At 47.3% G+C, this 27439-nt stretch overlaps 1 protein-coding gene across 1 annotated transcript; it reads left to right on the forward strand.

The window, feature by feature from the left end:
• Nucleotides 1–831: 831 nt before the first annotated feature.
• PRKAA2 (protein kinase AMP-activated catalytic subunit alpha 2) lies at nt 832–27393 on the forward strand. The gene is made up of 9 exons (XM_055815496.1): nt 832–1025; nt 7134–7275; nt 9316–9409; nt 10775–10919; nt 11791–11878; nt 14419–14643; nt 16031–16535; nt 18008–18134; nt 18381–27393. Exons 1-9 carry the CDS (start codon nt 932–934, stop codon nt 18617–18619), a joined length of 1659 nt encoding a protein of 552 aa, XP_055671471.1. The 5' UTR covers nt 832–931; the 3' UTR covers nt 18620–27393.
• Nucleotides 27394–27439: the final 46 nt, after the last annotated feature.

Below are 27439 nucleotides of genomic sequence, written 5' to 3' on the forward strand. Positions count from 1 at the left end.
GCACCCCTAGGACAGTGTCACCTTCAGGGTGTCACTCCAAGGAAGGTGTCACTTTCAAGCACGTGGTCTCCAAGGAGGGTACCACTTCCAAGAAGGTGCACCCCAAGGAGGGTTCAACCCAAGCAAGGGTGCACCCCAAGGATGTCACCCTTAGGCAGCTGCATGCCCCAGGTAGATGTCACTCCAGGGAAGGTGCCACCAGCAGCCAGCTGCACCCTCTGACAGGTGCCATCCCACACCAGGTACACCATAAGGAGGGTGCATCCCAAGGAGTGTCCCCGTCAGGCAGGTGCACCCCAAGGAAGGTGTACACTAAGGGTGGTGTCACCCCAAGGAGGGTGTCACTCCTAGGCAGGTGCCCTCCTGGGAGGGTGTCACCCCAGGGAGGGTGTCACTCCTAAGCAGGTGCATGGCAGGGAGGGTGTACCCTAAGGATGGTGTCACCCAAGGAGGGTGTCACTCCCAGGTGGGTGTCCCACAGGGAGGGTTTACCCTAAGGAGGGTATCAGACCCAGCAGGTGCCCCCCAAGGAGGGTGTCACTCCCAGGTGGGTACCCCCTAAGGAGGTTGCCCCCCAAGGAGGGTGTCGCTCCCAGGCAGGTGCCCCCCAGGGAGGGTGTCCCCCCCAGGCCGGGCGCCCCCGCGCAGGGTGCAGCAGCAGGAGGCACGCCCCGAGGCGGGTGTCACCCCAGGCCCATGCCGCCCTGCGGTGTCACCCCGGGCGGGTGCGCCCCGCGGCGGGTCCCCCCTCGGCCAGCACCGGCGGCGGGCGCGCCCCTCCCCGCCCCCGCTCCCGCCGCGCCCGCCGCGCGCCGCCGCCGCGCCCGCCCGCCTTGCCGCGCCGAGCCGAGCCGCGCCGAGCCGCGCCGCGCCGCGCCGCGCCGCGCCGGGGCCGGCCCTGTGCATTGTGGTCCGGCGGCGGGGGGCGAAGATGGCCGAGAAGCAGAAGCACGACGGGCGGGTGAAGATCGGTCACTACGTGCTGGGCGACACGCTGGGGGTCGGCACCTTCGGCAAAGTCAAGAGCTGAGTACCGCGGCCGCGGGGAGGGGGCCGGGCTTGCCGCGCTGCGCCCCCCGCCGCGCTCCCTCCCGTCTCCCGCCGCTGCCGCGGGGCCTCCGCGCCGCGCATCGCCGCGGCCGGGCCGCGCAGCATCCCCGGGGAGCGGCGGGGCGGGGGGGGGGGGGGCGGTGGAGCCCGGCGCCGCCCCGGTGGGCACGGGCTGGGGGCGGCCCCCGCTCAGGGCGGGTGTGGGGGGGCGCAGGTGGTCGTGGGCAGCCGGGGGGGACGCGGCCCTCGCCCCTGGGCAGCGGGGCGGCGAGCTGCATCCCCTGCGCCCCGGCCCGCAGCGGGACCCCCCGAAACTTTCCTCCCTCGGCGGGGGAGAGGTGATGGGGCGGCTGGGCAGCATGGCCGGGCGGCCTCCCGCGCCGTGCCCCCGCGTCCCGGGGGACCGGGGGGAGCGAGATCCGGGAGCCGGGGGGCTGTGCTGCTGCCCCCCGCGCCGCCGGGCAGCCTGGACCGTCCGCGGGCTGCGCACCGGGACCCTCGGTCGTGCCGGGGTGGGCAGCTCCCCTTTGCAAGGCACCAGCTTTGCTCTGCCTGGCCGTAACAGCTGCCAAGACTTGCATTCCTTTTTCCTGGGAATTCTACCATTACACGCCAATTTTATTTTCCAATCAATATATTAAAGAAGACCAACAACCCAACCAAGCAACAAAATCTCTTGTCCGAGCAAAACGGGAAGCTGCGATTCCCGGCTGGAAGCGGGTTCCGCGGGAGCGGGGGCAGCAGCCGCCCCGTGCCCGAGGGGCGATGTGCCCGCATCGGCCGCTGGCGTTTTAAAATAAACGCAAACTGACAGCAGGGGCAAAAACCCACCGCAACCACTGGGGCTAAACCCACCTGTGGCCGTTCATCAGCCCCCTAAAAATATATTGCTGTGTTTAATCCCAAACCGCAAATTTACTGACTGAAGAATTATCGGAATAAATTACTTCTAACAGTAAGGACCATTTAAATCAGTCGTGTGTACCAGCAGACCTCAAAAAGTGCTCCAAAGGCAATTTTTTTCTTGCAGGCCAAATGAAGGCTGCCCACAATAGCCTTTTTTCCTTAGCTACCTTTTGGGAGTAACGGGCACAAATACCCCCCACCCCACATATGACCTGACTTTAGTAAAAACTGACAGTTTCCAAAGAAACATTTCAAATAAAAGAGATTTCCTAGCTCAAAACCCCTTATGGGTAAGTAGTACCCTTTATAATTATTTTTTTCTTCCCCCTTAATATATTGCCTACAACTGACAGGTGAAATTTGGACGTGACATTGGAAACAGATGAAGAAACTAGACCTCCTATTTATACAGAATTACAGCATTTTAATCAAATGCACTTTAGGAAAACCTGTATTCAACCCTGTTTAGCAAGAAACATGAGAAGAGCAAAGAGATTTCTGCCTGATTGGTTCAAGCTTTGAATAGGTTGTGTATAATAATTGCTTTTTCACTAAGAAGGCTGGTGCCATCGGTGGCGTTTCTTGCTGCTGATGTGTTTTCTTCAAACTCTGCCTTCCACGAGACTTTGTAAAAGGCACTTTTCCCTGCCTTCCTCCTCAAGGTTAAGGAATCATAAATTGCAATTGTTAAGGGTTACAGTTATTAAGGAAGTAAAAAAAAATGGCAATGAAAAGGAGGATTTAGTGATGATGGGGTACTGACCAGAGCTTGGATTTGTAGCTGGAGCTGAATAGTCACTTTGAGTCATCAGAGACCAGAAATGCGACAAAAAAAGTCCCTGCTGCCCTGTCAGGATGTTCGTTCTGGCTCATCACTGCCATCAGTGAACTGATCCTCCTACAGACCAGGTGAACACTGCAAAATACCTGTTCGTTTCAAGCTCAGTCAGTTCCTTGATCTCATTTAGGGAAAGACCACACAAGGCACGGAGGGGAGCAGATAGGTTGGCAGATGGGAGCAGGATTTTGGTGATAACACTGAAATTCCAGCTGGAAATAGTGATGGAAATACAGCAACTGTTGGAAGAGAGGCAGGAGTTACTGCGGTGGATGTGAATGTGGTGGATGGACAGGAGGTGTCATGCCAAGGGTCAATGTTACTGCGCAGGATTTTGCTAAATACAGGCAGAGCTGGTGGTAGTTAGTTCTCCTGTCCTCCAGGCCAAAGGAAGATTAATTTGCAGAAAATAGATCTGTGGAAATCATCTTGGATTTTGAGTTTAGTGAAGCAATGAAGGAAGGAGGTAGCATCTCCTCAGCTGGTGGTTGGTAAGAACAGATTAGTCAAATCGCTGCTGTGTTTGTCCCACCCTGCGGGTCCCTGAAGAGCTCTGCCGTGATCACAGCCCTTGCACAACAAGGTTCACAGCCGTTGCAGCTTGGAGACCTTCAGTCAGAACCCAGCAGAGTTACACAAATATTTTTTCATGTGGTTCCACGCATGACATCCCTAGTGGCCACTTGGTGGTTTCTTCCCCCACTTGTTGGCCATTGAGGTGACCAATTTGTGGTCCCTCAAGGACTGGCAGTGCTTGGGTTATGTTTATGTTGGTTACGATGGCACCTCCACGGGCTCAAGTTGGGGTCAAATCCCATTTTCCCAGGCACTGGACCATTGCTACTGAAGGACAAAGCTTGGCTGTAGTCGTCAAACTGTAGAAAGTTGTAGCAGATAAACTAAAAGAGACTGAACAGATGAAGGGAAGGGAAGGGAAGGATGATGCACCATATGAGCAAGTGCCACTGGGGCAGAATTAATACAGCCTTGCTAAATATACGCTTTGGGTGGACTTCATTCTTAACTTTGGGATAAGGTAAGGGCTGGCACAACTGATAGGAGTTTTCGTGCCCCTCCATAAACTTACATTCCCCTGGAGCATTTGCAAAAATGTTAACTGCTCGTGCTGCCTGAGCTGCATCAAACACACACTCAGAGGCAGGCTTCCTCAGAACCTGCTGTAAAAACCATGCTGTCAAGGGGTTTTAATGATTCTCTCAGCTTACGGTTTTATAAACAGTGTTCCTGCTCATTTTTTTTCTCTTACAAAACCAACTAAATTAGAAGGGTCTCCTTTCAGAAACTAATTCTATTACATCTCTTCCCTTTGTTGCTTCATAGCATCTGGTGCTGAAGCATTCTTGTGCCCAGGCAGTGCAAGCAGATGGGGTGCCAGCTAAGGACACTCACACCATGTCCCATGTGGTGTTGGCTTTTGGAGTTTAGGGTCAGCGTTGCCATCTAGCCATTATGGGATGGGGGTTTTTTGCAGCACAGGATGAGGTGCTGCTCCTCGTCTCTATGCCAAATCCATCTCCCCTGCTTGTCCCAGCAGGGTTCTGGCTGGTGGTTTTAATCTGTGGTGGAGTTTACCTGAGACAAGACACATGCTCAAATCCCTTTTCTAACACTGCCGCACAGCCCTCCCTCCTCCCCCCAGGCTTTTTAATCCACGGAGGTAGTGAGGGAAGGAGGAGGCTTCCTCATCACCACCCAAGAGCACCACTGCCCATCCTTGGGACGAGGAGAAGACAAACCCATCAGAGATGAGCTGCACAAGCATCCCCTTTCCGTGGCTGTGGGAGGCACGGGACCTGCCGCTGCTCCTCATCCTGGGGCTGGATCGTCCCACCAGCGTGCTGCAGCACAGGGGCTCGGGGCAGTGACTGAGCAGAGGGAAGGTTGTCCTTACTGCCTCATGTCAAAACTCCTGCCTCTGCAGGCTGCAGCCGGAGAGACCTGAAAGGCTTAAAAACTCTCCCACCACACAGCAAATTATGTTCTTTCTTTGTCTCCATCTCTCAAGGCGTTCGAGTAGGCTTAACAAGCCACTGGGGACTGAAACAATATCGCTGTATCTAATGCTTACTGTAAGCAAAAGATGGATTACAATATAGACTGTTTATTTTTAATTATTAATGTGTTTGAGCTAGCAAACCTTCGCAGGGTTACACATTGTTTGTCATGGATGGAAAGGAGATGAACTGTTCTGCAGTGGTATTAAAAACAGTAATTATTCATCCTGGGCATGGCCTTTTTTTTTTTTTTTCCAAGTATGTAATAAAAATTTTTCAAAAGGGTATGCTGGGATAAGGCCAGAAAGGCTTGTCTTGCAACAAAGAATGGCAGAAATTGGGGTTTTCTTCCTCGTTCAGCAATAAGCCTCTTTGCTTTTCTGTTCCTCAGTTTCCCAACTGTTGGCTTAGTGTGTTATAATTCTTTAATGGAGCTGAATGAGTCAAGGACAGCTTTCAAAGTACAGCTTCTCGTGCTCCCAGGAAAGAGAGAGCAGAGGTGTTGCAGTGCTGTAGTTGACCAAATCAAACGCTGCTGGTGAACTGATCTCAAAAGTCATCTGCTGAAGTTGTCTTACACCCCTCTGTCATGCTTTCCCCAGCCTCCTCAGTGTAACGTACACCATCCATATACCATGACAGCCTTGGCAAAGAGAGGTCAGTGCCCTTTATAGGACTGGTATTGGCACAACCTGGGGAGAATTTCTTGCAGTGAACAAAGAGGCAATACCCCAGCCCCCTTGCAAGCCCCGCTAAAGCTTGAGCGTGCTTTTGTACCCCTTGCACACGCGCTGCTTTGCAGAGTCTTTCTCCAGCAAAGCCTCCTTCCATGGGGCAGGCCCCCCACCACCTTGCTCTCCTCTCCCCAAGGATGCACCTGAGAAAATGCCTCCTCAGACTATTTCCAGCGCTGTCCTTGCACCACACAAGAGGAATTATCTGCCTCCTCCAGCCCTTCGCTAATCCCTAAATTGCATCTATGCTGCAAGGCTTAGTTTATTTTCATTTCATCTAGTAGATTTAAGTATTGCAAGGAATAAAATGGACATGCAAAGTGGTGCTTTAATTTTCAAGGGCAGTAAAGTGTTTTATTTTTAGGATGCTCTTACTGAGGAAAGAATCTCTGGCAGGTCTTATCTGGTGGCTAATAATAGTGACCTGGCATGCCCCGAGCAGCGCCGGCACTGCTGCCCTGCCCTTCTCACGCCGTTCGCTTCTGTCAGCTCATTACAGCCTCCAAAATTACAGTCTCTAATAATGTAATAACAAGGTTTGTTTGTAATTATTAACTCCTTGTGCTCTATGTTATTACTGGAAGGGTAACCTTCATAATTAGAGAGCACAAATATTTACTGTAAGCAGGTTTTCTGTGCATCTTTAGAAAACCATCAGTGTGTCACCATTTTTAATGTGACATTGGAAAATACTCAGAAGGGGTAGCTCATGGCCACAGAACCCTTTTAGATATAAACATCTAACTGGCAGTTTTCAAGCAGTTTCTGCTGTTAACTTCAATATAAATCTGGCTTCCTTGGGGCTTTTTATTTTTTGTATAGTCTGTTTATTGATAACAAATGGATCAAACGCTGAATTCATTTCACATTATTAGGTTAGTGCAATTCCCCCAGTGACAGTGGTGCAACTCCCAGTTTGTGGTTACTGTTTGTCACTGTACACAGGAGATAAGCATCAGCGTCTCAATGTACCAAGTGCATATTATAAAAACCCAGACTGAAGTTTGTACCTTTTCTAAACCCAGAATTTGCCATTGCAGTACAGCAGTGTTCCTGCAGCTTGTCATCAAACTAAGAAGCATACTTGAGAATGTATAAATAGAAATTCATTTTAGTAATGCAAATCCTTCAGTCTTATTTCGGGCAGGGAAAATCCCTATTTTTTTTTTTTTTTTTAAAGTGTGATGGTCTAGTTTTAAGACTGGGTTTATTAGGGATTTAATCAATCAGTGTGTTACAGTGGAGATTTTCCTCTGCCATTTAAATATATCTCTTTCTGATTAATCTAGCTTTTACATGCTATAAATCCTTCCAGATTAGCTTCGGGTATGACCTCCTCCAGTAATTCACTCTGTTTTATTTACTTGAGTGTTCTTTGCAGATAAGTCCCCTCTCTTCTGCCTTCCATGACTCCACTGGGAAAACAATAGAAGTGAAGAGACAAACCCCAAATTTAAAATATTTCACCCCTCATCTTTTGGTTTGTTCCCTTCGAAAGTTGCTTTTTGCTTCTAAACCACAGTGTCCTAAATTGCTGGTGTGAATCTTGCTGCACCGTTTAGTGACTGTGCAATGCTCTCTTCCTAATAGTTGGCGAACACCAGCTGACAGGGCACAAAGTCGCAGTAAAAATACTCAACAGACAGAAAATACGCAGCCTGGATGTAGTTGGGAAGATCAAACGAGAAATTCAAAATCTGAAACTCTTCCGGCACCCTCACATTATCAAACTGTGAGTACCCTTTCTGCCATGGGTTCAGCTCCATCTGCAAGGACTCTACACACACAGCTGGCTTGGTTTCGGGAGATGGCTTAGAGTTGTAGGAAATGTTAGGGATGTGGTCAGGTTTTTGTGTGTTGGAGCCAAACATCACTTTTGGAGAGTCTCCCACTAACTTATGGGGGACACACTTGACACTTTGAGAAACGATGGAAGGCGCATCCTCCGTTGGGAGCCTGAGTTATTGTAACAGCCCACAGACTGATGTCCCTGCGTCAGGTTTTGCTCAGAGCTGTCCTCTCTTCTACACAGAGGCCATCAGAAAGGTGCTTAGTGAGGGTCTGGGCTCTCCTGCCTGGGGATTTCATCAGGGATTTCTGTGATGACCCTTTTTAGGCTTCATATCTCCAGGCTTGAAGCCGCAGAGGATTGTGCTTGAGGAACTGCAGCACGGGCAGGCTCACAGAGTGAAGCCTTGGCTTGAAGTCAATAGGATTTATGTTTTAATGGCCTGATTATCCAGAGCTTAAAGGAACTTTTTTTTTTTTTTTAAATTTATTATTCAGGCACAAGTTTTCCAAGTTGCCACTCTGATGAACCTGAATTTCAGTTGTAAATCAGCACCTGCACTCCAGCCTCTGGGATTCCTTCTCAATCCCCAGTTTGTGCAGCCAGTCCACATTAATGAGGCACTCGATAATATCTTTGGCATTTCTATAAAAGAAAGCTGTTGAATGGTAACTGCAAGGATAAGTTGACATTTGGGTCAGCCTTAAAACTGGCATGAGATATAGCAAATACCTGGGACTTAGAGGCAAGAGAAAACAAATTCTCTTTACAGTTAAATAACTAACCATGCAGCAACTGTTGACTTTAGAGCAACTTCACCGTTCCGTGGATTTATTGGAGAACAGATCAGTATTATTTCACAAAAGAGCCAGCAAGAGTCCCCAGCTGTGTATCCAGCATCCTGCAAGTTATGTCTTGTTCACACATTTGGCGAAGTATTAAAGCCTAGAAATTAAATCCAGTTTAAAAATATCAGTGTCCTGTAGTACATAGTGCAAACATGAAATACAGCAATATAGAAGAGAGGTGCATAAACCTCCTCTTTTAATAGCTTTTTACATGTATATAAAAGAAATAGTGGGGCAGTTAACAGTAACTTAGATGTCTGAATCCAAAGAACTTGAGAATCAGGTTATTCCTATTGATCTCTATGGGACTATCACCTTTCCACTTGCTGATCTCTGGAAGTGGTTTGAAATCTGTTTGCTACAAATTATAACCCATGGAAATTCAGCTGTTAAAAAAAAGAAAAAAAAAAAGGCAAGCAAACAACAATGTATCTGAAATAAAAGAGAGGGGCGTCTCTGCTGGTGCTGCTATGAATTCCTGTAGCTGCATTGACCTCCTCTGATCACTGGCAGTTTATACCAGCTGGGACACTGAAATGCCTTTGCAGTGCTTGGGGATCATTTTGAATGGAAACAGAATAAATTTGGAAGTCAAGGGTGATATTCCTTTTTTTTTTTTTCCCTCCCCTATTCTAAAATATAGAGGGATTTAATATTTGAAAAATAACTTTTGGGGTGTTCATCTTTGTTTCTGTACCTTTCCAAAAGTAGCTCCCTGTAACATCTAGTTCTTCTTTATCCTTGATATGAAGGAAACCAAATATACCCCCACCCCCAGCTAACGAAGCCTTCATTTCTAAAGTTCTTGTTGCACATCTTAGCCAAAATGGAAATTTGAAAGTCAGGACAGTCCTAAATGGGATAGGATTGTCTGGCAGAGATTTCAGAGGATTATTTAAAAGCTTGAAGGAAAACCGTAGGTCTGTAAAAGAGATCCTTTCATAGACAAGTGAAAGATTAGACTTGAAATAAGAGATGGCATTTCAGAGGTGGAAAGCAGTTATAAATGCAAGATCCAAACAAATGCATTATTTTAAGTGTTCATGTGCAACTAATAATCCATTTAAAAGCCTTTCCCTGTTCTTCTTGATTTTTTATTTTTTTTTTTCCTCTAAATCTGCTTGGTTTTTTGAAGGTACCAGGTCATCAGCACACCGACAGACTTCTTCATGGTCATGGAATACGTCTCTGGCGGTGAATTATTTGATTACATCTGTAAGCATGGACGTGTAAGTGCCAGTACCATGTCAGCCCAAACACTTGTGTGGGAAGAGGATGGTGTTTAGAAGCAAAACAACTGCTAAAGGGAATGTGGTTAAGGTTAAGGCCCAAAATAGAAGCTGCTTCACAGCAATCTCAACTGGAACATCTCATGCCGGCTCGCATAAAAGTTGCGTGCAATTTTTTGCAACATCCTCTGATTTATTCTGATATGCAAACCAAAATATCCAAGGTAACGTGTTGCTTAGTGCAAATATTTGGAAAACTAGCATATTTTTGTAATCTGTAGCTATGGGTTGCCTGTCAAAACACCCACAGTTCAGCAGCAGATTTACAGCATCGGAGGGGAGGACCACGTGGTGTGGTCTCTATCCCAGTCGTTCACCTCCCCCTTGGCTCCACGTCAGGTCTTTTGAAGACTTTTTAAGGAGGTGGCTTATCTGACCAACATTTTCAAATGCCAGTAGTCCTGCTGGGTGTAAATCAGCTGAGGTGCAGGTTGAGCCCACAGAATATGATGCTATGGTTACAAAGAACATCACTAGTGTCTGCCCTGTGGACATCCTCGTAGGCAGGGAGCAGTCACAGGGCAATGGGCTGAGGTGGACATCCAGAATAAAGCTTCAGGTGAAGGAGCAGCCCATCATACGTTTCTTCTCTATACTACAAAAATCATACGTTTACAATAAATTGGTTTAGATTAGCGCAGTGGTCGATGGAGCTGACTCCATTTAATTCCCTGCATACAGTTCTGATTTCCAGCACATTTCACGCATCTGGATATTTTCAGTGGCTAATTTGGATCCTTTCCGAACTTTGGCATTCAGAAACTAAATTTTTCACGAAGAGAGTCTTTAGGAAGTCGTCCTTAAAAATAATCAGTCCCCTCATTTTAAATACAATTTCTGTAATACAGTTCATAAAACTTTATAGCTAAGACAGCTAGATAGTTGATTAAAATTATCACAATATTCCACCTTTGGCTTTTGTTTCTCCTGAAGCTATCTGTCCATGAGGAATTGCTCCCTGCAGCATCCTCTGTTTTGTCCAGCCTTGATCTGCATGTGCCGTGTAGCAAAGCTGGTCTTGTTGGGACAGGAGGCCATTGCCTTGTAGGTGCCACCAGTAAGTTCTTGAGAGCTCAGCTAAATTTACGTTTCTTATTTCATCTCTGGGCTGTATCATTTGCAAACACTAGCACATTATGAAATGCAAGGGGGGAAAATCTGCTTTATTTGCTGCTTCTGGTCACAAGCACGCTGTGATTTTCTCTCCATGCCCTGGAACATTTTGGCTCCTTGCTAAGTCAAACCTTCCCCTGCCAGCTCTGCAGGCAGACCAACCTTCAGGACTCTTTCCCCTTGCATCCACAGGTTGAAGAGGCAGAAGCTCGACGCCTTTTCCAGCAGATTCTCTCTGCGGTGGATTACTGCCACAGACACATGGTTGTCCACCGAGACCTGAAACCGGAGAACGTGCTGCTGGACGCACACATGAATGCAAAGATAGCCGATTTTGGTATGTGACCCCAGCAGCATTCCAGAAATGCAGCCAGCTCCGAGGCGCTTCCTGGAGCGTGTCGGTGTAGCAAGCCTTAGAAAACCCAGAGCCTGCTTTCCTAACCACTAGCAGTTGCTTTACCTGAAAAGCCCACAGTTATAAACACCCGGCCTTTTTGCAAAAGCAGGGATTACTTATTGTAGGCTGCTTCTGTACTGGCATTGAGAGTAGAGCAGCAAAGTAATTTGCAAATCTTTGCTATGTTTTAGCATAATCACCTAATATAAAGATGTAGCTAATTTAAGTTTAAGGCAGACTCCGTGCAGTGAATTCCAGGGCGAGCTGGCTGCCTGTGTTTATTTTCATGCATGTTCTCGGTACGTTTGGCTGTGTGCTCTTGGCCTCACTTCATTTTACAAATGGGCAGTAACAGGAGCCTTTAAGTGGCGTTACCGATTGAAATCCATTGAAATAGTTGGGCTACCAGCTCAGTCCCGGTGAGTCCTTTCGACCAGTGATAAATCCTTCTGAAGATTTACTAATCTCACAACCCCCATATAAAGTAAGTGCTCTGGGATGAATTATGTCTGTTCTCCTCTGTGCTGTGGAATTTAGAGCTTGGGGAAGCAAAGTGAGCCTGGAGTGAATATTCCTTGGTTGAATGTGAAAATAACAACAACAGTAACAATAGTAACAATAATAACAGTAACAACAATAATAATAATGATAATTTTCAAATCAGCTCAAAGGAGTCTATCTAAATTATAGCAACAGTTCTCCTCCAGATTTCCCCCTCCACTTGCTGTACCTCTCCTCTGTGCGGTACAGAGTCCTCTGTGCCTGGACCTTCACATAAAACACCAATATGTAGCATGCATCTTGTTTTTAGGATTGTCCAACATGATGTCAGATGGTGAATTTCTCCGTACCAGCTGTGGCTCCCCAAATTATGCAGCCCCTGAAGTCATCTCTGGAAGGTAGGACACACTACGTCTAAGCAGAACTTATGTGAGCAATTGGTCGTTAAATTTGTTCTTGGGATTGGAAACACCTTTGCTAGCAAAAGCAGCTGAATCCTTTCAGCCTGTATTTTATGTTTGGGTGAATCCACTGGCAAAAATCTGAGGGTGTTTTCTTGGTTATTACATTTCTTAGTAACTGTAAGAGCAAACCACATTTTGCTAAAGATGTTTTCTTTGTTGGAATTACTAACAGCAGATGTTGACTGTTTATATTTCTAATTAAAGAGGGTGAAAATTACTCTTTGGATGCAAATACTGAGGTTTCAGATGGAAAGGCTTTTCCAGGCCACCTCCTTCTCTCCTGCCCACCTATAATATACAACACAGGTTTAACGAGGAAACTAACTTCACTAACAGAAGAATCAGGAAGATCGTTAATCACTTCCCTACACTGTTGAACTCTCGTGTTGAGTGTCTTCTGGTTCCTTAAGCTAGGGGTTTTGTTCATGAGGGTAGGTTCAACCATCATAACTTTGGTTTTGAATTGATGAATTGAATTGACAAACCTCCAGTGTGGTTGCATCTCTCAGTGTACAACATCTGCATGACACATAGCATGTTGAATGCACTCTGCAAGGTTGGGTTGGACTTAACACTTCTGTATCAACATGGTAAACTCCAGTATTTTCATGGCAGAAACCTGTTAGAATATACTTATTTCCCTGACTCTCTCTATAATAGCATAGCAAGCGTTGAAAATACAGATTTTCAAATTTTCAGTCCTCTGTATGATCCTTCTCATTATCTGCCCCATATTTTTTGAATCAGCCTTCAAATGAGTGTTAGTTTTCCTAATCCAGCATATTTTTGCCTATAACTGTAGCTTTTAAATACAACAACATTTTGTTCAAAGTGTGTTCACCGTGATTATGATTATTTTATTCTCATTTACACCAGCACGAGTGTTGGCAGAGTATCCTAGGAATTAGACTAGCATCCAACAAACCCTGTTGTGACTACAGCTCTACGTGCGAAAGCAAGACAAACCTTATTGTCAAGAGGGGGACAAAGCCAAAAACTCTACCATGGTTCCAAAAAAATACTGTTTTCATGCCCTTTCCAGTAAAGGCCAGGTGCACATTTTTTTTTGGTTTGTATAGGAGACAAAGCACGGGGCAGATCAACAAGCAGGATTTAGTCCCTGGATGCAGAGCCTGATCGTTCCAAGGGTACAGGCAATACAGCTTGTTAACAGCAAAAGTAAGAAGGGAACATAAACCCAAGCCTACGTGTTGCACTGTTTCACGGGCTACAGCTGCAGCCCTCCCACATCAGCGCTGCTTACAGTACTGGTGATGCTTGAGGTTTGTACCCCTGATGATCATGCCAAGCTGCCCTCTGCTCAGCACCACGGCAGCATACACGCTGCATTTGCGGGGGAGAGGCGTGACGGCTGCTGCTGCGGCAGGCTGCCTGCCTTGCCTCGCCGGCGGGTGTGCAGGGCAGGGGTGGCTGGATCCCAGCTCCTGCCTGTGCTGGCTAGAGCACAAAAGCAGTAGAATGTGACCGCCTGGGTTTCACAGTCATAAAAGTGCATCTGGTTTGGGCTTAAAACTCCAATCGACTGTTCAGGCAATGCAGTTATCAGCAATCAGGCTTCTTATCTGTTGGAACTGGGCATGGAGCCAGGACCAAGGGGGCAGCTAGCTAATCATTCCAAAATGACTGCTGCTGCCCCTGGCCTCAGCAGGGACCGTCTCACCCTTGGACAGGCAGAGCTGGTGCTTTGGGGCTGTTCAGAGAATGGCCACGTGCACGGCTGGTGTTTTTTGTACACCGGCGTGTCTGCGGCGATGCTTTTCAGGAGAAGCCAGTGCAGGAGGCTGAGGTTTCACGAAGAGACTTCTGTATTTCCATCTCAACCTCTGTGTTTTGGTCGGGTTTTACAGCCCAAGGGTGAACACTGCCTCCCAACACCTCTGAGAAAGCATCCGTTGTAGCAGAAAGAGACAAACAAGTCGGGCAAGCAAGCAGCTGCCAACCCCATGTGTTTGGGGTGTCCTGACTTGGTGATGCCAGGGGGTGCATTAGCAGCTTGTCGGAAGCGGGAACGCTTGCATACCAGCACATAAACTTCCAGTGAAAATGAACACTCAGAGATACAGTATCTGCTGCTGTTTAATCTGCCTCACCAAATGAACAGAAATTGCTGGCTGAGCCCGTGAGGCGAAGGAGCAAATAAACCTGGCAGGGCTCTTGGAAATGTGGGGTCTGGCTTTTTGGAGGGTCTGGTGGAGGCAGGGGTGTACACGGCTGTCCGGAGGAGCGTGGGCAGTCAGCACCAGCTCTGCCGTGTCATCCCCCCTCGCCCCCGAGTGGTTTGGCTCAGGCAGGTTTGGCCAGGGGAATCCACGTGAGCAGCCCCAGGGTGGGCTGCAGCTCTGGCCCCAGTGGAGCTGGCAGCGTGTCCCCAGCTCACCCAGTGGGACCTGCTCGCTAACTAAGGAGAGGAGGCCGGGGGGTGACACCTTTCTCCTGCCCTTGCCTTCGCGCAGGCTCTATGCCGGCCCAGAGGTGGACATCTGGAGCTGCGGTGTTATCCTCTACGCCCTCCTCTGCGGCACTCTGCCTTTTGACGACGAGCACGTGCCCACCCTCTTCAAGAAGATCCGGGGAGGTGTTTTTTACATCCCTGAATACCTCAACCGCTCCGTCGCCACTCTCCTCATGCACATGCTGCAGGTTGACCCCCTCAAGCGAGCAACCATCAAGGACATCAGGTCAGCCCAGTGGGATGGAGTGGGCTGGCTGTGGTTGGGGGGCTTTGGTGGGCCAGTGGCAGATGAGGGGGGCTGTCCTGGGGGTCCCCTGTTGGCGGGTGTGCAGAGTGGTTTACAGAAGTAGTTGGCTAATCAAGCTGGTTTTTGTGGTGAGTGATTCGAGGAGCACTCCTGCACCCTTCTGTGCTCATGGAGAGGTGGGCGCTGCTGGCTGGCAGTGGGCGACGATGAACAGGGTGATGACTTTATATATATATATATATATATGTATATATATGTATATTAAAATGCTATTTTATTGCATTATAAAACGGCCTCAAAAATCTCTTAATGGTGCTTAGCAAAACCAGCTATATCATGCAATAATCCTAAGAACTTAATATTCACCAGCCATTTTTCATTACTTTATTTCAAGACTACCTCCCTCTGGGTGCCAGTTCAGAATAAGAGGGTAATCATTGTAATTAGTGTCTATCCAATAAAAAAGGAGGAGAAACCCAAGAATTACTAACTTAATCCATAAATATCAGATATAGTTTCAAATGTGAGCAAATGGTTCATCTTTAAATGCAGCACAGTTTTCTTTCCTAGTCAATGAGTGCAGTGCCCATGAGCCTTTTACCTGCATGCGTCACTGCGGAAATTCCAGGTAAAGGGAACCACTGGGCTCTTAAGCAGATATTTGTGTCTGCAGAGGTCATTAAAAGTCCATGGCTGGTAGTAGGACTTCGGAATTCTCACAATCTGAGCCATTTCAGAAACATTTTGTAAGACTGCAGCCCGATACGCATTTTATGAAATTTACAGTAATCATTACATCTAGCTGGCGTGCAAAGCGTAATACTGCTAGGACTTTCAGGAGTTCTTAGGCTTTTAATGCATCCACAATGGATGGCCTTAATTTTACCCTTCAAGTAAAACCAAGTAAAATGTCTTTTTTAGTTCTGAGTTCCTTAAGACTAGAGGATTTAATTACATGTTAGAGCAGCAGCGTATGTAGCGAGATTACAAGTTGATATGTAGAACCTATAGGCAAGGCCCTCTATGGCATTTAGCCGCTTAATTATCATTGACTTCATCGTAAATCAGTGGGAGTCGGGGACCCGGATAGCTTTGATGCTTTCTATCTCTACCAGACCCATGGTAATCAAAAGAGCGTGAGCATCTTGTAAGTGCTGGGAGGATAGTTCAAAGCCAAGTGAGCCAGCGGCCGTGCTTGCGGAGCGTGGTGGCTGTCGCAGGACAGGGGGACCGTGCAGGGCTGGGCTGAGCTCCCCAGGCTGCAGCTGAGGGTTAGTCGGAGCTGGAGCAAGCGAGGGGCTGGTGGCAGCAGCTGCCGCAGCTTGCCTTGCACAGAGCTCACGGTGGCTCCTCTGCTTTTCCCCAGGGAGCACGAATGGTTTAAGGAGGAGCTGCCCAGTTACCTGTTCCCAGAGGACCCTTCTTATGATGCCACCGTCATCGACGACGACGCAGTTCGGGAGGTCTGTGAAAAGTTTGAATGCACTGAGTCGGAGGTGATGAACAGCCTGTACAGCGGTGACCCTCAGGACCAGCTGGCGGTGGCTTACCACCTCGTCATCGACAACCGGAGGATCATGAACCAAGCCAGTGAGTTCTACCTCGCCTCCAGCCCCCCCACCGGCTCCTTCATGGACGACAGCACCCTGCACATCCCTCCCGGCGTGAAGCCGCACCCCGAGCGGATGCCACCGTTGATAGCGGACAGCCCCAAAGCGCGATGTCCTTTGGATGCCCTCAACACCACAAAGCCCAAACCCCTGACTGTCAAAAAGGCCAAGTGGCACCTGGGGATCCGCAGCCAGAGCAAACCCTATGACATCATGGCCGAGGTGTACCGTGCCATGAAACAGCTGGACTTCGAGTGGAAGGTAGGGAGTGCTGGGGCTTCCTGGTGCTTTCCAAGGCTTATTTGCTCGTGAGCTGAATTGCTCAGGGCGGGTGGGAAGTATGGGTACAGCTTCACCTGTTTCCAGATAAATGCCCCCGACGTGCAATAATCCCTGCTATTGCTTGTTAAGACAAACGCACTGCATTAAGGTGGTAGCTGTGGTTAAATATCCGTGGTGTTTGTTTATGGTGTGAAATAAGAGTTTTCCTTCTGAATGCTTTAAGCCCCTGGCTGGACAGATGATTCTGCCTCGTTTAGCCGCAGGGATAAGAGGAGCCAGTCACATTTCTAATTCCAGTGGCTAATTCCTCGTGAGGAATCGAGTGCTCCTGGGCAAAGTAACTCTCACTGTTTCTTACTTGGGTCCTATCAGTCGTGTGCGCTGAAATGGCACGGTGCGCATCTTCTTAAAAGATGCACAGGTGAGGGGCGGGGGGGCGTTGGGGGCAGGAGTTTGTATCACTGATGCAGCAGCATTTTCCTCGATGAAGATGGAGCCTGGTGCGAGCATCAGGAGCAAGGTAAGGTGAGAATTTCAGCCCAGATCTTCATCACCAGAGGAGACCCTCCTCGCTCCAGGTCCCAAGGGTTGCACAGTGTGAACATCACTATGCCACTTCTTCAAAGCCTCCTAGCTCCTCCTTATTTTTGATAATATGTATTTAAAGCCAAGTAGTGCCCAGGAATCTGATTTCACTGCACCAGCCAGGAGATGGGCTGTCTCCAGCTGCGTATGCCTGCACCAGCCAGACATGCGTTAGCTGCACAGTTTTGCAGAGAGTGAACAAACCTGATGTATTTCTGGTACAGCTTCACAAACTGAGTCAGCCCAACATCTTCATGTAGGCAGTGGAGCTTATTTTGTATGAGGAGGTTTCACAATAGTCTTCCCCACCCTAAGAATAACTTCAGATGTGATTTTTCATCAAAATAGCTTTCTTCTTCACGCAGTTGCTTCTTAAATATAGCACAGAGAAAAAAGCTCATTGCAAGTGAGAGGCAGCAGATCGTGGGGTGGGAAGTGGCAAGAGAAAATCGAGGCTGATTCACGAGCAGTGGATTTCGCCATGCTGATGGGAGAGGTTACTTTGCCTAGCTGCCCAGCCTGCCCTGGTGTCACCGACACAGTCCTCATACGCAGGTCTGCAAATGGACTTTTTGGCTGGTATGGCCATTGATGCTGGTGAGGGAGGAGCAAACATCAGTTTGGTGCCTGGCAGCTGGGTCACGGCAGCTTTGTCTGCCAGCAGCTGCTGAATCAGAGCTCTAAGAAGCATTTTAAAACAGGAGGGAAGAGGATGTGAAGCCACTTGCTTAATTTTATAGGCACTGTTATTTCTAGAAACTGTTTTTCTCAGCGGATCTCTTGCTAGTATTGAGAAGAAAATAAGGAAAGACAAGTTCTTCTTGCTACCTTGAATCTTACCCCTGAAAGCAGGTTTCCCATTGCAGGTGGTGAACTCCTACCACCTCAGAGTGCGCCGCAAGAACCCGGTGACGGGCAATTATGTGAAGATGAGCCTGCAGCTCTACCAGGTTGACAACCGCAGCTATCTCCTGGACTTCAAAAGCATCGATGGTAAGCGGGAAATGGTGCAACATGAGATTTAAAGCACATAAAATGGCAAGTTTGGAAGTCTAAAAAAAGAATTTAAAAATCATTCTTTGCATTTTCAAGTGCTTAGGCAGCCATTTAAAGTCAGCAAAAGCCCTTTTCATCCATTTGTCTCCACCATCGTTAATAGTTCCTTACCAAACATGCATGGAAGATGCCCAACTAATGCCACTCTTTTCTTTCTTTTTTTTTTTTTTTTTTGTGTGTAAGATGACGTGATGGAGCAGAGGTCCGGCTCATCCACGCCGCAGCGCTCCTGCTCCGCCGCCGGCTTGCATCGGCCAAGGCTGAGCATCGATGCCGCCGCGGCCGCCGAGTGCCAGTCGCTGATGGGCTCCCTGAGCGGCTCCTTCGTTGGCAGCATCCCCTCAGTGACACCACGCCTGGGGAGCCACACCATGGACTTCTTCGAGATGTGTGCCAGCCTGATCATGGCCCTGGCTCGCTGATGGGCAGCACTGAGGCACCGGTCCCTCCGCACACGGTACTGCACTGTGAGGATCTGGTCTGACTTGTCCGTTCCTTTTTTCTTCTGCTTCGTTCCTCCTCCTTTGTCCCTCACTGCTCCACCGCCTGCGAGACAGAGCCAATTCCAGACCCAAAATGTACTCCCCTCTAACAAGGCACTGAGGAAATTAAGAATAACTTCATTTCACTCGTTACACCGAGGTGAAATGTATCCAATACCCTTTTATTCCTAGTGAACCCAATGGGAAATGTTTGCATGGCTATGAAGTAGCAAATGTATCACTGAGTTTTTGGAAAACACCTCCCCCCAGTTCATCCTGAGTTTACAGAGCCGTGGCCAAACCTCCTGTGCTGTAGGTAGCATGCAGTGGGACTGATGCTGTGTCCCCTTTGCTGTGCAGAGCAGAGGCAGGCTGGGCTGAGCCAGCTCAGAGGGGTCGACCAGGAGCTACGCAGAACGGAGCGGAGGGGTAATGAAGTAGCTCTGCGGCATTCACACCTGGGTGCCAGCAGCCGCTGGCCTCTGGTAACACTTTCCTCCTAAAACTAGCAGCTGCTTAGACGTGTCTGCACCAGTGCAATATGCCATCCCTCCCTGCTGTTTTTTATTCCCCTGCTAAACGTGGGGAGGGAAGGTGGGATGTGCAAAGGTCCTGTTGCAAACGTGCTGTGGGAAAGCCTCCATGTGTCAAGTCTTTGCAGCGGAGTGTCCCGTAAGAGGCTTTATTTCCTCCTCCCGAGAGCCCCGGACGGCACCAACCCGCTCACCACGTTCAAAGATGAAGGCTGCTTGCCTTTCTTCCAGCCCTTAATCGTCACCCCCCTCCAACCCGCTCACCCGCCCCTGCCGCGGCGCCACTCCAGGGGCCGAATCCCAGGCAGGATTCAGCTGAGCCACCGATGGACGGCAGGATGCCGATGAGCCACCCAAAACCCCAGCACTTTGCCCAGCCTTCGCCCAAGGGTGGCCTCGTCACTGCCGGGCCAGAGCCAGCAGCATCACCTAGCTCCGAAGCATTTACCTCTTGCCTTTCCCATGGGAAGCCTTTCCCTGTTGTTACCACCTTAAATCGCTGCCAAATCCGCCTTCCCTGCCGTCCTTGCTCACCGCCTCGTGCTGCCGGAGACTCACTTTCCGTGCCGGAGGGCTCTCCCGTCCCGCTGCCGCCCGCCGGACCATCACCTGCACCGCTCCGCCGGTGAGGCAGGGCAGCTGAATGCACAGGTCTACTGTTGCTTTACTGCTGGCTATCTGAAGGATAGGTTTTTATTTCTTAAGACAAACTACAGGGATTTTAAAGGTTAAATTCCTGTTATTCAAGGGTAAACTCTGATACACGTGTGACTTCTTTGTTTAAAAGAATAATTATTTTTTATTACAGAGGCTTAATCTAATGGGCAGCATTGGCATCTGCTTGGCTTTGCTCTGGTATTTAATTCCATTTACTTCATTACGAAGGAACATAACAATCTAATCAGTCAAGAAACAAATACTTTATGAAAACTTTGCCAAAAAAATCCTGGGTGGACTTTTTTTTCTTTTTCTTTTTGCTTTTTTTTTTTTTGGTTTTGTTTGTTTTGTTTTGTTTTAAGAAACAAAACAAAGGATAACTTTTGCTGGTCCCAGGTATGCAGTCATTCAACTTTAAAAAAAATCGATTCCATCTTTCTGATAGCTTCTTATGACCCACTGAGGTTTTTTGCTAGGTTTTTTTTGTACAGTGGCACTTTAATTTATACTTTCTGCAAGTTTCTATGAAAAGTGAGGAGGAGAATGACACATTAAGCCTTTTGTACTAATCACTTCGGGTAATGAAAACAAGTACGGGATATTTTTGCCATCTACTGGCAGTTAAATGGACATTTTCAGCTCAAAGTCCCTTTTTCTAAAAAAACACAAAATTGCCTTACTTTTGTTACAGATTACGCATGGATTCTCACTAATGAGACTTTAGAACTCCAATTTTTCCAGAAGCCGCACAAACTAGAAATCTTCCAAAAAAAAATCAGTTTTGCTGTTAAGTTCTCGTACGCTAAATCCACCACAGCAGTGGTTGGATTGTAAACCTGGCAGCAGAACAATTTTGTTTTTAAAAGAAATACCGGAAATATTTGTAGTACTCCTAGGTTTTGTAATGAGCTTTTTATTATATTATCATTATTAAATAAATACTCTGGGGTGGAGGACGGCTCTGGTACTGTGCCTGGTGGCTATCAGATGGTGCGTCTCCAGTGCTGTGGTGTGAGCGGGTCATACCTGGCGAGGATGGAGACTCCAGACTCCCGCATGCCAAAAACCCCACCCTAGAGCCAAAGCTGAGCAGCCCCCAGCTCTGTAGCAGCTTTCGGATCAGTGCTGAGATGCAAGCAAATGCTGAGCAAACAGTCCTGAATGGGTTTGGGTGCTAGAGAGAAGCCCCTTTGGAAAGGAGCAGGGAAGGGTGGCTGAGCGGCCGTAGGGTCAGACATTATTTCCATCCAGGGAGCAGCTGCAAGCGTCCATACCCCCTCTGTGAAATGCGTTTGACATGTAAAAGGCTGTTTGCATTATTGCTCACAACTGCGCATCTTGCCAAGTTGCTTGTCCTGGAGACACCTGCAGCCCAGTGGATAAGGGGCTGGTGTGTTAGATGTGATCTGTGGTTCAGAAGCAGATAGATAGATAGATGTCTTGCCTTAAGATAACGCGTGTCCTCTGGGATTTCCTACCCAGCAGAGCTAATAGTATTAAACAGCAGCAAATGCCCTTGGGAGGAAATAATTGCTTCCTGGAGGTGTGTGGGTGGTAGAATAAGCCCTTGTGGCACTTGGCATCTTCTCAGACCCATGCGGACATTAACTTCTGCATAGGATCATAGAATCATTTAGGTTGGAAAAGACCTTTAAGATAGTCAAGTCCAACTGTTAACCCAGCACTGCCAAGTCCACCACTAAACCATGTCGCTAAGTACCACAACTGCACGTCCTTTAAATCCCTCCAGGGATGGTGACTCCATCACATCCCTGGGCAGCCTGTTCCAGTGCTTGACCATTCTTTCATTGAAGGAATTTTTCCTAATATCTGGTCTAAACCTCCCCTGGCACAATTTGAGGCTGTTTCCTCTCGTCCTGTCGTTTGTGACCTGGCAGAAGAGACCAAGACCCACCTGCCTACACCCTCCTTTCAGGCAGCTGTAGAGAGCGAGAAGGTCCCCCCTGAGCCGCCTCCTCTCCAGGCTGAACACCCTAGTTCCCTCAGCTGCTCCTCATCAGCCTTGTGCTCCAGACACAGCTTCACCAGCCTCGCTGCCCGTCTCCGTACACGTTCCAGCCCCTCTACGTCCCTCTTGGTGTGAGGGGCCCAAACGTGAACCCAGGATTCGAGGTGCGGCCTCACCAGTGCCGAGTACAGGGCCATGGTCACTGCCCTGGTCCTGCTGGCTACACTGTCTGACACGAGCCAGGATGCTGTTGGCCACCTTGGCCACACCGCTGGCTCATGTTCAGCCGGCCATCAACCAGCCCCCCAGCCAGTGCTGCCTAGAAGGCGGTAAGGGTGGCTCAGTTTTCCATATGGAAAGACACAAAGATGACGCAACTTGCCTGCTGGACGTCAGCTGAGGCAGTGGAGCGGTAGGACTGAGTACAGTGCCTCCTCGACAAAGGCATCAGGTTGACCTGGCCATTACAGCCTTAGCCAAATCCACCCTGCGTTTTGAAATATTTTGAGAAGTTGCACTTTTTTAATGTTTTTTGGGTTTTTTTTTAATTTTATCTTCAAATAGGCTGTTTTCTAGTTCCCAGCTGCAAAGAAGCTGCTGCCCTCCAGTTACATTTTCCAGAGGAAAAGTTTCACTTTTGCACTGTTACACTGTGGTCACTTGTTTTTTTCTTTTTGAGTTATGCTGGTACATGCATGAGCATCAGGAAAAGCAGGGTAGATGTATCTGAACTACAGAAACTTGAATTACGCCAAGTGCAATTCTTGAAAAGCCACTGGACAGCTGTGCTTTACAGCCACACACTCACCCAGACTTTGCTTCAGCCCGAAGGGGAAGGGACAAAATGCAAAGGCTATAGAGCTCAGCTAGGCTCCGGCATGAACCCCCAGCACCTGGATGAGTTAATTTAGAAAGAGCTTGTACTGTACTAGTTGGCAAATATATATATATATATATATATGCATATATTATATATGTATACATATATATTTTTAAAACCCCATAGGTAGCATCCCTGTCATTGGTCTCTCGGTTGTATTTGCCCAGCGGGGTAGGTGTGCGCCCTGGACACCTGCCATCGCACGCACTAATCCCGGCATGCAGGAGGACCCAGCAAAAGGGGATGATATTTTTACACCCTCTTCTAGGTAAAGCCCATGAGTAGCTTAGCTGACCCCATTGGACCCAGCACGGCCTCGTCCGGGGAGCGGGGAGAGGTGGCATCGGGAGCCATGAGCATCCTTCCCTTCCACCCTCCCTGGCCAAAGCCCTGGTGCTGACGGGGTTTGGGGCAGTTTTATTTTCAGGGGTCAGAGCTGAGCAGGCGAAGGCAGCAGGACATTTTTTTTCTCTTAACGGGTCAGAAATGCATCTTCAGCGTGTGTGTCCAATTTAGCATTTCCTAAGGTGTGTACAAGCACAGGGGTATAATGATGGGTAGCGTTGTAAAAAATGAAGCAACTAGTTAGTGTCTGTTGTATATAAATTTTTTTGTGTGATGATAATGCCATTTGTATTGGAATAGACGAAGTTTGAACAAAATAACCATTCTGTCTACTCCTTTTACTGCTCTTTACCATCAGTCATCTTGTGCGCACCCATACAGAGGGAAGAGACACCTATACGTAGGACATGAAATCGTGCCTTCGACATGCATTAGGACTGCTGGAAGCGGCAGCTTTATTTCACAAGGTGCACAAATCCCCCAGCTCACGCACAATCCCACTGCTGAGACACGCAGGCCGTGTTCCTAAATACTTGAAGTACTATTTGTCGTGCGGTTATCTGTCTTCCCCTGTTTATTAGCTGAGAGGAGAAGGGGGAAGAAGACTCGTACGTCCATCCCTTTGAATGAGCCAAACAAAACCCCGCTCCAGCTCCTCCAGTATTTTCCTGGAAAGTTTTAGGATCCGTTTTTGTTTCAGGTGTATGATGTACCTACTAGAGTCACCTTTTTCAAGGTCTTACAATGGTACGGGCTTCCCATTTAGTGCTTCCCTTGGGCTTCCTTTGCCCTTCCCTTAAATATTCCTTTTTTGTCACTCACTCACAAAAAAACCCAACAGCTTCTTGTAATTCTGAATTTCCAGCCTGCCCCTTGGACATGGAGTTAACGATTCGTTCAGCAGTACCTCACTCCCATGCCTGAGGGATGACCTGGTTTTCAGAATTTTCACATCATATCTATTGACCAAACACTGACTTTTGCAGAGAACAAGCCTGGTATTGCAGGTATTCGGTGCACAAATCTTTGCTCGTTTTGATCATCAAAATTAGGAGAACTGGATGGTCAATCAGAGCTCTAGCTACAAAGCATGAGTACACGTTTGGTGTTAGAAGAATTCTGTTTTCAGCAAAAGCCTTGAAATACCTGCTGAAGCTGCCTTAATTTAAAAATCAAAGTTTATTTGTAAGACTCATCTCTTTTTTTTTTTTTTTTCCACATTTTGAAATAGTTTATTTATCCTCATCTCACAAAGCTGTGAAGTAGATACTGTAGACATGGTAATATTTATTCTTGTTGCTGAAAGCATGTTCATGTTTTTTATCATGTTATATTCACATGTTTTGTACCTCAATGCATTTGGGTGTTTTGTTTTTTTTCTTTTAGAGTGCAAAGCAAAACTGAATCCCAGGATTACTGTAGTGTCCCAGCATCTTTGGGCAGACAAACCTCAGCTCTATGAGAGAGATGAACCAGACTAGTCCATTTTATTTTTTCGTTTGTACTATAAGGAGTATTTATGATTTACTATATTATTTATTTATGATTTGTTGTTGTTGTTGTTAAAATACTGAACTTTAAAAAACTCTTGAGTATAAACATCCCTTCAAACGGATCATTAACATGAAGCTCAGAATAAAATCCTGAGCTCTATAAATACTCCATCCTTCTTGGTATTTTCTGTTTTGTCAACTGATGGACTCGAGGAGGTTTCATTTCCAAGTTAATTGCTGTAGTGCTTTCTGGGACTGGCTGCTGTGGAAGGGCACAGGGCCTGGGTTCAGTTTTGTCCTTTGTGCGAGTAACTGTACGTTAGATAATCACAACGGAGCCTTTTACCTTCCATTGATGGTGTGGAAAGTGTTTCTTGGTGTACTGCACTGCATGTGATAGCTGTCTCCATGGCTTACATTTGCACTTTAATAAACTCAGAGATGAAAAGAGACATAAGCAACAAATCCTTAAAACTTCCTTATTGCACAGTCCCTATTTGCAGGCTGGTGTTGGCTGGTAAGGCTTCCCTCTGGAGATGCTCCCAGCATATCCTGGCTGTGGGACCATGGATGCCTCCAGGCCTTGTGGGGTGGGACAGGGAGGGGAGTAAGATAAACAGCTTCCCCAACCCAAAATATATGCCAGGAGTCAGGCTCAAAGGTTTTCTTTGGTATTAATGTGCATCCAGCAGAGCTGATGGACCTGTGCTAACTCAGATCTCAACTCCTTAAGCAAAAGCATAGGGAAAAAATAAGTTAAAGGTATTGTGCAAAAATAACCTTTCATAGCAGAAAAGGTATTGGGGGGTGGGAGGGGATCGGACATTTAGTTCATATATGCCTGTGATGCAGTGGGATGTAACTCCAGTTAAAGCACAAAGCTGCAGGAAGTGCTCCAGCTCCATCCCTATCTGCACTCTCCTTTTTACACCATTTAGTGATACAGAATTGGCTTCTTAAGAAATTTCAGTTCGCCCTCAGGTCCAGCAGATCACAACTGTTATCATGATGATTTCCATTTTGAGAAGAAACGTGGAGAAACAGGGTTTAAAATTCGCATGAGAATTATTTTAAGTTTTGATACATTTAGGATGTACCAGCAAGGCTATAAAAGAAAAAAAGGAATGGTTTAATTTCCTGACCTAAGTTTAATTTCTGGACCTCACTATAGCCAGCCTCTGGTTTAATTGAGGAAATCTAAGTAGCTGTATGTAAAGCATTTCTGTATTGTCTCCAGCCATTCTGTACCAAGCGCTTTCCTTCTGTACCTGCATTGGAATCGGCTCGTGAAAAAAAACCAGTTCTTACTGCACTGCAAGGTGTCCTCGCACGCAGCCACTGCCAGCAGCAGGGCAGCAGCGTGTGTTTTGCATCGAGCTGTGTCACAGCCCACAAGGACTGTCCGTAATTGCACCAGGATCGGGACCCGATCACATCTGTCACAGGATGTATAGGGGGAATTTTTAAAAAACTTGATTTCAAAAAAAAGAAAAAGACAAACTAGTCAAGTAACTTCCTTGGGACACAAAAAAGCACTGGCACATGTGGCTAACTCAAGATTTGCCTGTAGTGCTTGCAGAGCGTGTGATTGATAGACTTCAGGAGTTGTGTGCTAGCGCTGGATGGGGGGAGGATGAGGAAGGAGCCGGGGAAGGGAGTGTTTTCTTCATAGGCTCAATCCTAAACATTGCCATGGAAAAAAGCCCCCGAGGTAAACGGTCTCCCCAGCTTCCTTGGGGGAGCTCCCTGCAAAGGCTGGAGGTGAAGGACACAGCCCACGTCCCAGCCTGCCCTGGAGCCAAACACACACTTCAGCTCCCCGAACTCTCCATCTCCGCTAGAGAAGTCTAAATATTTGGGCTGGCAAGCCTGCAAAGCTGCGCATGCTTACAGGGGATTGTTTTATTTATTTTTTTTCATTGCAAGGATGGATGCAGGCCAACACACTTAATAGTAACCACATGGTAAAATAAATAAGAATGCCTGTATAGACTTAAAAGTAAACGTTAAATATTTGCTCTGTTTTCTCTGATGTCTCCTATGCCAGCTTTGAAATGGCCGTGTGGCAAACAGCACTTTTAGTTTGCTGTGTTTTCTTAAGCCTGGAACATTTAATAATTTCTAATTAAACCATCTACATTTTTAGGATATTTATGAGCAAACTGATATGGGCTCTTAAAATGTGCTGGGGAGGGGCAAAAGCTGCACACTACAGTCATATTTAAGGTTTTTTTTTCTTCCAAAGCCACGTAAAAACCCTATCCACATTTTTCTGCTTTTGAAAAGCTATCCACTGGATACACCGAGGAGAAGCCATTAGCAATTTATATTTCTCTTCCTACATGTAAAAGCATTTTTCTTAAAATAAGCAATCATCCTCCAGGCCCACAGTGGAGAATGGCCCGAACACAGGGGCAACTGTTGGGTACCTGCCCGCCGCTGCGACTTGGTGGGAGCTAGAAGTCAGCCTGTACATATCTGGGATGCCTAAGTTAGCTTACAAAAATAAAGTAAATTTTGACTGAATGCTTTATTTACTCTTTTAAAATGCTTCTTGGAAAGAAATAAGTCAACTTTTCCACTATTTTATATATTCAACACAGCAAGAGTGGTGGTACATACTTCTTGTCCCAACACTTTTGTCAAGACCAAAACCAGTTCAAATTTATATGGTTTGCTTTTTGAAAAGCAAATCTTTTGGGGAGTCTTGCTATTCTAGCACCTAAACCATGCAGTAACGAGACGGAACAACTAAACTGCACCATTTTTTTCATGCAAATGCAGAAATGTTACGGCTGCTTCAGAGCTGACGAACAAGGTACTCCAAAAAGTGAGAAATACTGAAAATAACTAAATGTTGAGATAACCAGTGGAGATGTGCTC

Source organism: Falco peregrinus, chromosome 10, assembly GCF_023634155.1.
Source record: "Falco peregrinus isolate bFalPer1 chromosome 10, bFalPer1.pri, whole genome shotgun sequence".
Lineage (NCBI taxonomy): Eukaryota > Metazoa > Chordata > Aves > Falconiformes > Falconidae > Falco > Falco peregrinus.

Excerpts from the sequence above, each read along its gene's own strand:
- PRKAA2 (XM_055815496.1), top strand. The coding sequence starts at position 932 with ATGGCCGAGAAGCAGAAGCACGACGGGCGGGTGAAGATCGGTCACTAC. Across the intron at positions 11,879-14,418 it reads CCTGAAGTCATCTCTGGAAG|GCTCTATGCCGGCCCAGAGG; the intron begins GTAGGACACACT and ends GCCTTCGCGCAG. Across the intron at positions 18,135-18,380 it reads GGACTTCAAAAGCATCGATG|ATGACGTGATGGAGCAGAGG; the intron begins GTAAGCGGGAAA and ends TTTGTGTGTAAG.